The 13,130-nt window shown below is 42.8% G+C and overlaps 1 protein-coding gene across 1 annotated transcript in view; it reads right to left on the bottom strand.

The window, feature by feature from the left end:
- The window catches only part of SNX25 (sorting nexin 25), a 169,415-nt gene that overhangs the window by 135,025 nt on the left and 21,260 nt on the right, over positions 1–13,130 (bottom strand). Inside the window, exon 2 of the mRNA XM_077815548.1 lies at positions 11,331–11,415. Coding sequence (XP_077671674.1) covers positions 11,331–11,415 — 85 coding nt within the window. The remainder of the gene's footprint in view (positions 1–11,330; positions 11,416–13,130) is intronic.

Genomic DNA, 13,130 nt, shown 5'->3' with positions numbered 1-13,130 from the left:
CATCTTCTGACCATCCAGTACATTACTGATACAGCATTTCCTAAATGATTTTTCTATCATTTCTGAGGGAATGGACACCCACGAGTCCTTTATCCACTGGGCGACTAGATTGATTTCGGGCTTGACAAGATTCCCGCCTTTTGTCAACTTCGCCATGCCTGAGCACATCCATTCAGACCACATTTTGCGTATCCTGTCTTTAAAGGGTTTGTTCAGGCAGAAATCAAGCAGTTGTAGAACTGAAGTTAAGCCTCCAGGTATTACAGCCAAAGTAGTTTTTATATTTTTGGCCACATTTTTCACCTCATCCTCTTGTGTGCTCTGAACATGTCCCAAACGAACATAGCAGGTTTCTTGAAAAGTGCTCCTAGTCTCTTATTCCACACTTTTTCCAGCCATTCAGTAGTCCCACTTTCATCCATTCATCCCTTTTCGTGTGCACATACGATGATACCAGCAGGATATTTCATGTTTTTAGGCAAGGTTTTTCTTTTAAAAATAACAACAGGGGGAAGCTTTGATCCATTTGCCAAACACGATAAAACCACCGTAAAATGGATTTTTTCATGGCCAGTGGTTTTAATTAAAACTGTTTTTTCACCAACATCGGTTACCGTTCTGTTGCTCGGGAGATCGAATGTCATCAGTGTTTCGTCCGTATTTCCTATTTGTGACAGTTCAAATGCATATTCCTTTCGATATTTTATAATAAACCTTTGGAAAGATTCAATTTTTTCTTCCAGATCTCTCGGCAGCTTTTGCGCTATCTTTGTTCACTGACTAAGACAGAGACTATGACGGTTCATGAAGCGAGTACACCAACCAGCTGATGCAACAAACATTGATGGCTTTACTGACTTGTATTTGTCATCTTTCAACATTTGCAGAGCATGCAGATGAATTCCAGTTCTAGTGACAATGTATCCATTTTGTCGACGTTCAACAACCCAATTATTGAGATCTTTCTCCAACTCAGGAAATGAAGCGCACCTTGCTGGACATTTTTTCCTGCTTCTTGACATGTCTTTCAGTGTTATTTTATTTTTTCGCCATTCTCTTACTTGCTTCTCATTGATACAGAATTAACGAGCAGCAGCGCAATTATTGTTTGCTTCTGCATATTCAACAACTTTACGTTTGAATGCTGCACGATAAGCAGACCTTTTTCTTTTGATTTGACCATTATTCATTTCAAATACTCATATGAAAATTGATTATTATTATTGTAGTTATAGATTTTGTAGGACTTTATATAGGAATGTCACCTGCTTTATCACTGTTAAATTATTATCATACTTTGTTTATTTCAAAGCAGACCTGTAGATTGGCATGTCCGTGGGGATAACAGGCTATTTCAATTTTATTAGAGAGTCCATCGATTCTGCACGTTATATTTTGTGAAATACATGAGTCAAATGTCATGCAGATCTGCAGCACTGCTCTTTTAGTATTCCTTTCAAGCCAATCTAGTCCACTAAACAAAGCCTTTGCTACTTTAAAAGGCGGCAGTATTGACATCAATAAATGGGTCAGCAAACTTTGGCTCCCGGCCTGTCACGGTAAGCCGGGTCAGGATGTTTTATTTACCTAGAGTGTCTGCAGGCATGGAGCCCCTCAGCTCCCTGTGGCCGCAGTTCGTTGGCTGGGAATGGCGAACCGCGGCCACAGGGAGCTGAGGGGCTCCATGCCTGCAGACGTTCCAGGTAAACAGAAAGACAATGTATTAGATATTCAATTCAATAATTTCATGGAGTTTAAAATCATCAAATTTTGGTGTAGACCCGTCTCTATGCCGACCCCCACTCTTTGATGAGTCACTTTTTTACCAAAAATATTCGGCTTATGAACGAATATATATGGTATACAATTGGTATTTAACAAAGGTGTTTCTAGTATCTACTGCTGCTTTTCAGTGTGATTACTCTGATTATAATCAAGGATCTTATTTAAGTATTGCGGACTAAGAATAATCCATCAGGAAAGAAACCACTGGTTTCTACTACTTAGTGAAAAGCAAGGGTTTTTTACGTCCTTTTAAAAAAGGAAGGAATATTTATTTTAATAACTACATGTGGGAGCAGAAGAAGTGATGACTTCAATATTTGGAATCTGGAGTTGATACAGTCTCGGATACATTCAGTGATAACTGGTTCCCAGAGTTGTTTTTTTGAGAGAGGTTACGCAGAAGTTTAAATGTATTAATCTTAATTATATTACTGGCGGTAGTCTTGTTTAAAATAATTTTGTCGATGAACAAACCTTATACATGTAAAAAAATACATGCAGAGTTAACGGGATTAATTCTGAAATCCAAATTTCATAATTATGTCATAGGGCAAGGATTGTGTCCCTTCCATGCTCAGATGACAGATCAGTCCCTCCTCACCACAAAAAAAAAAAAAAAAAGGCACATTTTTTGTTTGAGTCATACTGTTCACATGCATTCTGGGTTTTCTAGATAAACTCAAGCACTTTCCAGAGATAAGATATGCTTACACTTAAATGTATCTATATTGGAATGAATGCTGCAGTGAGATGTAAAAGTGAGAAAATAAGAGGGATGGCTTAGTCCAGGGATCAGCAACCCTCGGCACGTGGCCCGTCAGGGAAATCTGCTGGCAGGCTGGGACAGTTTGTTTACCTGCAGCTTCCGCAGGTTCGGCCTATCGCAGCTCCCACTGGCCATGGCTCTCCATTTCAGGTCAATGGGGGCTGCAGGAAGTGGCGGCCAGTATATCCTTCAGCCCACGCCACTCCCTGCAGCCCCCATTGGCCTGGAATGGCAAACCGCAGCCAGTGGGAGCTGTGATCAGCCAAACCTGTGGACGCTGCAGGTAAACAAACCGTCCCGGCCTGCCAGCGGATTTCCCTGACGGGCTTCGTGCCAAAGGTTGCCGATCCCTGGCTTAGTCCGTAATTTACCTAGGTCTGAGGAAAGTATGACAAAAATATGATAAATTTGCATTCCAAAATTCCGAACACTTGTTCAATTAACAGCTTTTTCATCAGCAGTGTTGTTATAGTATTAGGTCCACAATCAGGAAAACAAAACATTTAAGCACATGGTCACCTTCAGGTTGGGGGGCTGTCTGTAAGCAAGGACTGGCCTGTCTCCCAAGATCCGTGAGAGTGACGGGTCTTCCTTCAGGATAGGTTGTAGATCCTTGATGATGCGTTGTAGAAGTTTTAGTTGGGGGCTGAAGGTGATGGCTAGTGGCGTTCTGTTATTTTCTTTGTTGGGCCTGTCCTGTAGTAGGTAACTTCTGGGTTCTCTTCTGGCTCTGTCAATCTGTTTCTTCACTTCAGCAGGTGGGTACTGTAGTTGTAAGAACGCTTGGTAGCGATCTTGTAGGTGTTTGTCTCTGTCTGAGGGGTTGGAGCAAATGCAGTTGTATCGTAGAGCTTGGCTGTAGACAATGGATCGTGTGGTGTGGTCTGGATGAAAGCTGGAGGCATGTAGGTAGACATAGTGGTCAGTAGGTTTCCGGTATAGGGTGGTGTTTATATGACCATCGCTTATTAGCACCGTAGTGTCCAGGAAGTGGATCTCTTGTGTGGACTGGTCCAGGCTGAGGTTGACGGTGGGATGGAAATTGTTGAAATCATGATGGAATTCCTCAAAGGCTTCTTTTCCATGGGTCCAGATGATGAAGATGTCATCAGTGTAGCGCAAGTAGAGTAGGTGCATCAGGGGACGAGAGCTGAGGAAGCGTTGTTCTAAGTCAGCCATAAAAATGTTGGCATACCGTGGGGCCTTGCAGGTACCCATAGCAGTGCCGCTGATTTGAAGGTATACCTTGTCTCCAAAAGTGAAATAGTTATGGGTGAGGACAAAGTCACAAAGTTCAGCCACCAGGTTTGCCGTGATACAGTCAGGGATACTGTTCCTGATGGCTTGTAGTCCATCTTTGTGTGGAATTTTGGTGTAGAGGGCTTCTACATCCATAGTGGCTAGGACGGTGTTTTCAGGAAGATCACCGATAGATTGTAGTTTCCTCAGGAAGTCAGTGGTGTCTCGAAGATAGCTGGGAGTGCTGGTAGCATAGGGCCTGAGGAGGGAGTCTACATAGCCAGACAATCCTGCTGTCAGGGTGCCAATGCCTGAGATGATGGGGTGTCCAGGATTTCCAGGTTTATGGATCTTGGGTAGCAGATAGAATACCCCTGCTTGGGGCTCTAGGGGTGTTTCTGTGCAGATTTGTTCTTGTGCTTTTTCAGGGAGTTTCTTGAGCAGATGGTGTAGTTTCTTTTGGTAACCCTCAGTGGGATCAGTGAGTAATGGCTGCTAGAAATTGGTGTTGAAGAGCTGCCTAGCAGTCTCTTGTTCATATTCCGACCTATTCATGACGACGATAGCACCTCTTTTGTCAGCCTTTTTGATTGTGATGTCAGAGTTGTTTCTGAGACTGTGGATGGCATTGTGTTCTGCACGGCTGAGGTTACGGGGCAAATGATGTTGCTTTTCCACAATTTCAGCCCGTGCACGTCAGCGGAAGTACTCTGTGTAGAAGTCCAGTCTATTGTTCCAACCTTCAGGAAGAGTCCACCCAGAATCCTTCTTTTTGTAGTGTTAGTAGGAAGGTCTCTGTGGGTTAGTATGTTGTTCAGAGGTGTGTTGGAAATATTCCTTGAGTCGGAGATGTCAAAAATAGGATTCTAGGTCACCACAGAACTGTATCATGTTCACTGACTTCCTGAGGAAACTACAATCCATCAGTGATCTTCCAGAAAACACCATCCTAACCACTATGGATGTAGAAGCACTCTACACCAACATTCCACACAAAGATGGACTACAAACTATCAGGAACAGTATCCCCGATAATGTCACAGCAAACCTGGTGGCTGAACTTTGTGACTTTATCCTCACCCATAACTATTTCACATTTGGGGACAATGTATACCTTCAAATCAGCAGCACTGCTATGGGTACCCAGATGGCCCCACAGTATGCCAACTTTTTTATAGCTGACTTAGAACAACGCTTCCTCAGCTCTCATCCCCCAATGCCCCTACTCTACTTGCGCTACATTGATGACATCTTCATCATCTGGACCCATGGAAAAGAAGCCTTTGAGGAATTCCACCATGATTTCAACAATTCCCATCCCACCATCAACTTCAGCCTGGACCAGTCCACACAAGAGATCCACTTCCTGGACACTACGGTGCTAATAAGCGATGGTCACATAAACACCACCCTGTACCGGAAACGTACTGACCGCTATACTTACCTACATGCTTCCAGCTTTCATCCAGATCACACCACACGATCCATTGTCTACAGCCAAGCTCTATGATACAACTGCATTTGCTCCAACACCTCAGACAGAGACAAACACCTACAAGATCGCTATCAAGCGTTCTTACAACTACAATACCCACCTGCTGAAGTGAAGAAACAGATTGATAGAGCCAGAAGAGAACCCAGAAGTTACCTACTACAGGACAGGCCCAACAAAGAAAATAACAGAACGCCACTAGCCATCACCTTCAGCCCCCAACTAAAACCTCTTCAACGCATCAACAAGGATCTACAACCTATTCTGAAGGATGACCCATCACTCTCACAGATCTTGGGAGACAGGCCAGTCCTTGCTTACAGACAGCCTCCCAACCTGAAGCAAATACTCACCAGCAACCACATACCACACAACAAAAACACTAACCCAGGAACCTATCCTTGCAACAAAGCCCATTGCCAACTGTGTCCACATATCTATTCAGGGGACACCATCATAGGGCCTAATCACATCAGCCACACTAACAGAGGCTCATTCACCTGCGCATCTGCCAATGTGATATATGCCACCATGTGCCAGCAATGCCCTTCTGCCATGTACATTGGCCAAACTGAACAGTCTTTGTGGAAAAGAATAAATGGACAAATGAATTGGAATTAATTTGCAAACTGGATACAATTAACTTAGGCTTGAATAAAGACTGGGAGTGGATGGGTCATTACACAAAGTAAAACTATTTCCTCATGTTTATTCGCCTCCCCTCCCCCACTGTTCTTGTCAACTGCTGGAAATGGCCCACCTTGATTATCACTACAACAGGTCCCCCGCCCCATCCCCCGCTCTCCTGCTGGTAATAGCTCACATTTCCTGATCACTGTTGTTACAGTCTGTATGGTAACACCCATTGTTTCATGTTCTCTGTGTATATAAAATCTCCCCACTGTATTTTCCACTGCATGCATCCGATGAAGTGAGCTGTAGCTCACAAAAGCTTATGCTCAAATAATTTGTTAGTCTCTAAGGTGCCACAAGTCCCCCTTTTCTTTTTGCAGATGCAGACTAACACGGCTGCTCCTCTGAAAGTCTTCAATGTCTGTCTTCCTGAGGTAGGGAGTCCCCAGCCCTCCTTCCCAGACCTGGGTCCCAATTCCATCACCACTACCAGGCTTTACCTGGCTGGAGCTCAGCCTTCAGGCTCAGACTTCCAAACTCCCCTGGTGTTTCCTCCTAGCTGCAGCAACTCCCTGGTTCCAGGGTCTTCCCTGCAGGAGCCTTTCCTTGCTCTCTCTGTAGTCTCTGACACAACTTCCTGAGATTCCCCCTCCCTCTGTAGCTTCCTGGTACTCTTATAATGGAAATCACCTGATTCCTCTCTTTACCAACCAGGATAGGCTGGCCCCAGGCCAGGGCTCCTTCCCTTAGGATAAGCCAGCCTGTTACAGTAACTCTGTCTATATCTCTGGTCTCATTGCCTCTCATTCCCCTTCCCCCATGTTTCCTAATCCCCACTCTTTACTGCTTTCATCTCCTTCTCCCACTGTTGTCTTTGCACCTACAGCCTGAAACCAACTCCCACTTTTACTCTGTTAAGCTCCCTCCCTCTGCCCTTACTGTATTAGACTTAGACGTGCGTGTTTTATTTTATTTTGCTTGGTAATTCACTTTGTTCTATCTATTATTACTTGGAACCACTTAAATCCTACTTTTTTTATTCAATAAAATCACTTGTTACTTATTAATTAACCCAGAGTATGTATTAATACCGGGGGGGGGAGGGGAAAGCTGTTCATACCTCTCTATCAGTGTTATAGAGGGCAAACAATTTATGAGTTTACCTGTCTAAGCTTTATACAGGGTAAAACAGATTTATTTGGGGTTTGGACCCCATTGGCGGTTGGGTATTTGAGTGCTGGAGACAGGAGTACTTCTCAAGCTGTTTTCAGTTAAGCCTGCAGCTTGTGGGGGACGTGGTTCAGACTTGAATCTGTGTTTGCAGCAGGCAAGCGTGTCTGGCTCAAACAAGGCAAAGGCACTGAAGTCCCAAGCTGGCAGGGAAAACAGGCTCAGAGGTAGTCTAGGCACATCGGATGGCAGTCCCAAGGGGGTTTCTGTGATCCAACGCGTCACAAGCACATCTTACTCTGGGTTTGCAAAAACACAATACATTTATGATGTTATACAAATAGGTGACTACTAAAAATAAATATAATCAAACTAATCTTCCTCACCACTCCACAGCCCAAGAGCCTATCACTCCAATAGTCTTATGAACCATTTCCAATGCACAATTTTCCCCTTTCAATTTTCAACAATTTTTTGTGATTCAATATATAGCAATAACATTTGTATAGAAAACCCGAAATCCTAATATATAGGTAGCTGTTATTCAGTACTATTTTTGAGCTAAAGTGCACAATCCTCCAGGCATTACAATGTGAAGTTAAAAAGCATTCATCTGATCAAATCCCAAAGGTTCCACATCAGAATTATGTTGTCACAGAGAGAGAGAGAGAACAGAACAAACACTGACACTGTTTAATTTCTGGGGGAAGATGGAGAGAAAGCATGGGCATAATAGCTCTTGGTAGCTCATAATCATTTCCTGAAGACAGAACTTATCACTGCTGCTTACAAATGTGCTTAAAGTTTGAAGTTTGTGTATAGATACAGGTAGCAAACAAATGTCAACACTAGCAGGGATCATTAGAGGTTTATTACAGCTAGTTTAACACCACTGAAGAAGAGCTCTGTGTAAGCTCAAAAGCTTGTTTCTCTCACCAACAGAAGTTGGTCCAATAAAAGATATTACCTCCCACACCTTGTCTCTCTAACACGCAATTCTGTAATTCAGCTAAGTATCCTGGGTGCTAAAATCTGCGTAAGAAAGATCCCTGAACAGCACACAGCTGGGGACTGGAATTACAACAGTGCCTGGGCATTCCTAAAGGTTAATTTAAAAAATTCATCTCCTGTAGAAAATGAAACACCTTAAACTTCCTGTGTTGCATAAAAAGTGCCTCGGGCTTCTTTTTCCATCAAGTGTAAGTGGCTTGTAATGACTGTTTTAATCCCAAATGATTATATTTAAAAAATGAGCAAGATTTAGGAATTCAGACCTGCCAGATGCTCAGCGCCTGATATGAGAAACCTGGCTCCATTTCCATACAGAAATTAAACAACAGGAATTGAACAGGCTGAACACCTCACTGAGGTACTCAGGACTTTGCAGAATTGGGCCCAATCCTGCTTCCAGCTGTTTTCCCAGTAATTGTAATGAAGCCAGCTCAGACCCTTTGTGTGTACAACCATATCGCTAGATCTTTGTGCCTTTCTTGAGATGTTATGAACACCTAGAACTCCTGTTTCTATCAGTGGAAGTTGCAGATGCCTGGTGCCTCTGAGGACCTGGTCCTTTGTGTTCCAGTTGCTTATGAACAACTGTATGTGCTGTCTGCATATGCTATTGACAGGCAGCATACAAATGAGCATTAGTAGTCCTTAATTTTGCATTCACAGATTACAAGATCAGAAGAGACCACTGTGATCTTCTAGTCAGACCTCCTGCATAACCATGAATTAATTCCTGTTTGAATTAGAGCATTGCTCTCAGAAAAAAAACATCTATTCTTGATTTAAAAATTTCTTGTAATGGAGAATCCAGCACAATCCTTGGTAAATTGTTCCAATAGTTAATTAACCTCGCAGTTAAAATTTTGCACCTTATTTCCAACCTAAATTTATCTAGCTTAAACTTGCAGACATTGGATCTTGTTATATCTTTGCTAGCTTAATGGAGAACAGAAATTTGATAATAGAGGACTCTTCAAAGTCCCTATAGACTGTGATTGAGTCACCCCTTAACCTTCTCTTTGATAAGCTAAATAGACTCAATGAGCTCAATCTCTCATATAATGCAGGTTTTCTATTCCTTTAGGCTTTTCTCTGAACCTTTTCAAATGTATCTATATCCTTCTTGAATTGTTGACACCAAAACAGGGCACAGTATTCCAGCAGCTGTCACACCACTGCCAAATACTGAGGTAAAATAACCTTTTTACTCTTACTCAATATTCCCCCATTTATGCATCCAAGGATCACATTAGCCCTTTTGGCCACAAGATCGCACTAGGAGCTTATGTTCAGATGATTGTCCACCATGACCCCCCAAATCTTTTTCAGAGTCACTGCTTCCCAGGATAGAATCCTGCGTCTTGTATCTATGGCCTGCATACTTTGTTCCCAGATGCGTAATCTCACATTTGCTTATATTTAAATGCATACTGTTTGCTTGAGCTCAGCTTACCAAGCAAGCCGATTTGCTCTGTATCAGAGACCAGTACTCATTGCTATTTATCACTCCCACAATGTGTGTGTCATCTGTAAACTTTATCAGCAATTATTATATATTTTTTCCAGTTCATTGTTAAAAATGTTAAACAGTGTAAGGTTAAGAACTGATCCCTCATAACCTGTGATAAATGAAGGCGTGGGAGGGGGGAGAGTAAAGTTCCCTTTTATGGACACCCAGCCAGCCAGTTAGCTATAAAACTCCGTTCCTGGTTGTTCTCTACTGACTTTACCTGTAAATGGTTAACAAGCCCACAGGTAAAAGGAAAGGAGTGGGCACCTGACCAAAAGAGCCAATGGGAGGGCTAGAACTTTTGGGAAATTGGGAAAAATCTTCCCTTTGTCTGTGTGTTATGGTCTCCAGGAAAGAGGGGAAGAGGGAACAGTTATGCTGTAAGAAGCTAAAGGCCAGATATGAAAATCATCCAATCATATCTAGACTACTTATTTAACAACCCAGATCTGTAAGTACATCAGGAATGTTTAGAAATATGCGATTAGGTTTATTTCGTTTTACTTTTTATTGGCTTGTGGACTCCTCTGTATTAACCCCAAATGCTTTTGTTTTGCTTGTAACCTTTAAGCTGGACCTCAAGAAGGTTATTCTTGATGTTTAATTTTTGTAAGTGGGTTTTTTAAATCTAGCAAAAGCATAAGTTCCAGATGTATTTTCTTTCTTTTTGTTTTTAACAAAATTTACCTTTTTTAAGAACAGGATAGGATTTTTTGTGTCCTAAGAGGTTTGTGCATACGTTGTTTAAGTAGTTGGTGGCAACAGCTGATTTCCTTTGTTTTTCTTTCTCAGCTCTTCCCCAGAAAGGGGGTGAAAGGGATTGAGGGTACCCCACAGGAAGGAATTCCCTAGTGCGTCTTTCTGGTTTCAAAGGGGTTTTTTGCACTTGGGTGGTGGCAGCACCTACCCATCCAAGGTTAGAGAGAAGCTGTAACCTTGAGAGTTTAATACAAGCCTGGAGTGGCCAGTATTAATTTTTAAAATCCTTGCAGGCCCCCACCTTCTGCACTTGAAGTGCCAGAGTGAGGAATCAGCCTTGACATACCCTACTAGAAACACACCCTGCTTGATGACAATTCCGTTTACAACTACATTTTGAAACCTATCAGTTACAACTCTAATTTTCAACAGGTTTGCTGATGATGCAGAATAAAATCCAGCTAACTTTCATCAACCTATGCTCCCTAATGAACCAATACATGTAGCATCTAGCTCCTGGGCTCCTCCATAGCTGAACAGCACCAACAGTAGTAGAAACTTGTGTTGGTCAGTATAGCAGATGTATCTCAATTGCACACATGGAAGCAAGTATAAAGACCAAGAAAGCAACATGTATTATTGACTATAACAACATCATATTAGATAATTTCTATCTACTAATCCTGTTGAAATTTACTACATTTGAGTTTTCCTTTGTCTTTTACAATGGTTAAAATGAAGAGATGCCAGTGATAGTGCGACACTTACATTTTGTGACTTTCTACTGTCTATAGAATTATTACATCTTTGAAGATTCCCTTCCTTCCACCATTATTTTAATCCAGGACAAAATGTGTTGTATCGGAAGAATTTTGCATCATATTTTGATATCTTTACACACTGTTGAGTAGCATCTCACTTTGCAAGAAGTCCCCTAAACGTAAATGGGATTACTTTTGCAAGTAACTGTTCACCAATCTGAGTAGAGATTCACAATCTATCCACTCATGCTCCCAGGTAAGACTCACCTTCTTTCAGAGCTTTATCCATGTTATGAGAAATGACCACCCTCCTAGACTGGAGCGATTCATGTGCATTTCCAGACAAATGACTCTGAAATAAAAGAACACCTATTACCAAAAATAAAGAATTAAGCTGCATAAGAAAGAAGAGAAAAAACAAAGCCCAAAATAACAGTAAAATCACCTGCTTTTTACAAGACACTCCTGCTATCCAAATTATTAAAACAAAATCGATGGCATTTTCCTAAAACGTTGACAAGGGCACTTGAAGTGAGAATCTTATGACATACTAGGGTTTAAATTCTCTGATTTGCAATAATTCTATTATATTTCCTAAAGGGCATTGTCTCCTATTTACAATCTCATCAGTCAACAGTCGGACACTTGCCAGGTCCAGCACTCTAAGCAACTAAAAAAAATGTTCTAGTAAACAGTGTAATGTTTTCATAGATTTACAAGATCTCAGGGAAGCAAAATTCCTGGACCAGCAGTTCACTTGGATACAAAGACAAATGTTGCACCTTGGTACACCGCAGTGAAAGGCCAGTAGCAAACATTAAATCATGGGAGCATTCTGTCAAAACAGGTTTTGCTCAGCCCTGTGAAATGTTTTAAAATGTGAGCCCTTTAAATTTTCCAAAGCACTTTTCTATTAAGTAAAGTACTAGCCATGAATATCCATGACTACATATTTTTAAAGCTAATTACCTAAATAGGCATTTTTTAATTTTAAGATATTAGCCTCTACAGCACCAAAGGGAGGCTGTGGGGGGGGGACGTCCACACCAGAGTGTGATTCTAAAAGCATGTCCAGAAGGAGCAGGCAGGATCTGCAATTCAGGCCTTGACTACATTGGAAGTAGGATGCAGCCACATTGCTGCCAAACCGACCTAACTCCGACAGATATGGAGTTGCACTGATTGCAAACCAGACTAATTATGTTGACTTAAGTGCACAGACCTGTTAATGGGAGAGAATTTGTAAACGGATGCAAGACAGTCCCATGTTATTCCAGTACAACTTTTAAATACAGAAAAGGGTTCAGTCCCTTGCTGAAGAGACAGCACTTTGGAAATGTTCTCCTGGTAAATATAAAAGTTATTGAAAGAAGGGGGAAAACGTGCAAAAATCTTTCCTCTAAATCTGGGGAGAAGTCCAAACACAAATGAAGTGTTAGAACTTATATCTGCCAAAACTGTAACCTGATTTAAAGAGAGTCTGATGGCTCAGTGCATTTTGGTGCAATTAATACACTATCTTTTTCTTACGATACACGTATAGTGTCTAGCACAGATGTGGGCAAACTACGGCCCGCGGGCCAGACAACCGTCCTGCCCAGCCCCTGAGCTCCTGGCCCAGGAGGCTAGCCCCCAGCCCCTCTCCTACTGCCCCCCTTCCCCTGCAGTTACACCGCTGTGCGGGCAGCACTCTGGGCAGCAGGGCTGCGTGCTCATGCAGGACAGCGTGTCAGAGTGTCTGGCTTCGGCTCGGCTCCCAGACATTCTGCTCTGAGCGGCATGGTAAAGGGGCTGGGGGGTTGGATAAGGGCAGCGGTTCCTAGGGGGCAGTCAGGGAGCAGGGGATGATTGGATAGGAGGTGGAACCCCGGGGGGGGGGAGCAGTTAGGGGTGGGGGGTCCCGGGAGGGGGCAGTCAGGGGACGGGGAACAGGGGGTGGTTGGATAGGGCAGAGGTTCTGGGGGGGAGGGAGAGTCAGGGGGGAATGGGAGGGGCAGTTAGATAGGGGGTAGAGCCCCGGGGGGGGGTTATGGGTGGAGGTCCTGGGAGGGGGCAGTCAGGGGACAA

This window comes from Eretmochelys imbricata, chromosome 4 (assembly GCF_965152235.1).
Source record: "Eretmochelys imbricata isolate rEreImb1 chromosome 4, rEreImb1.hap1, whole genome shotgun sequence".
In the NCBI taxonomy this organism is placed as follows: Eukaryota; Metazoa; Chordata; order Testudines; family Cheloniidae; genus Eretmochelys; species Eretmochelys imbricata.
This window is presented reverse-complemented; position numbering and strand designations above follow the sequence as displayed.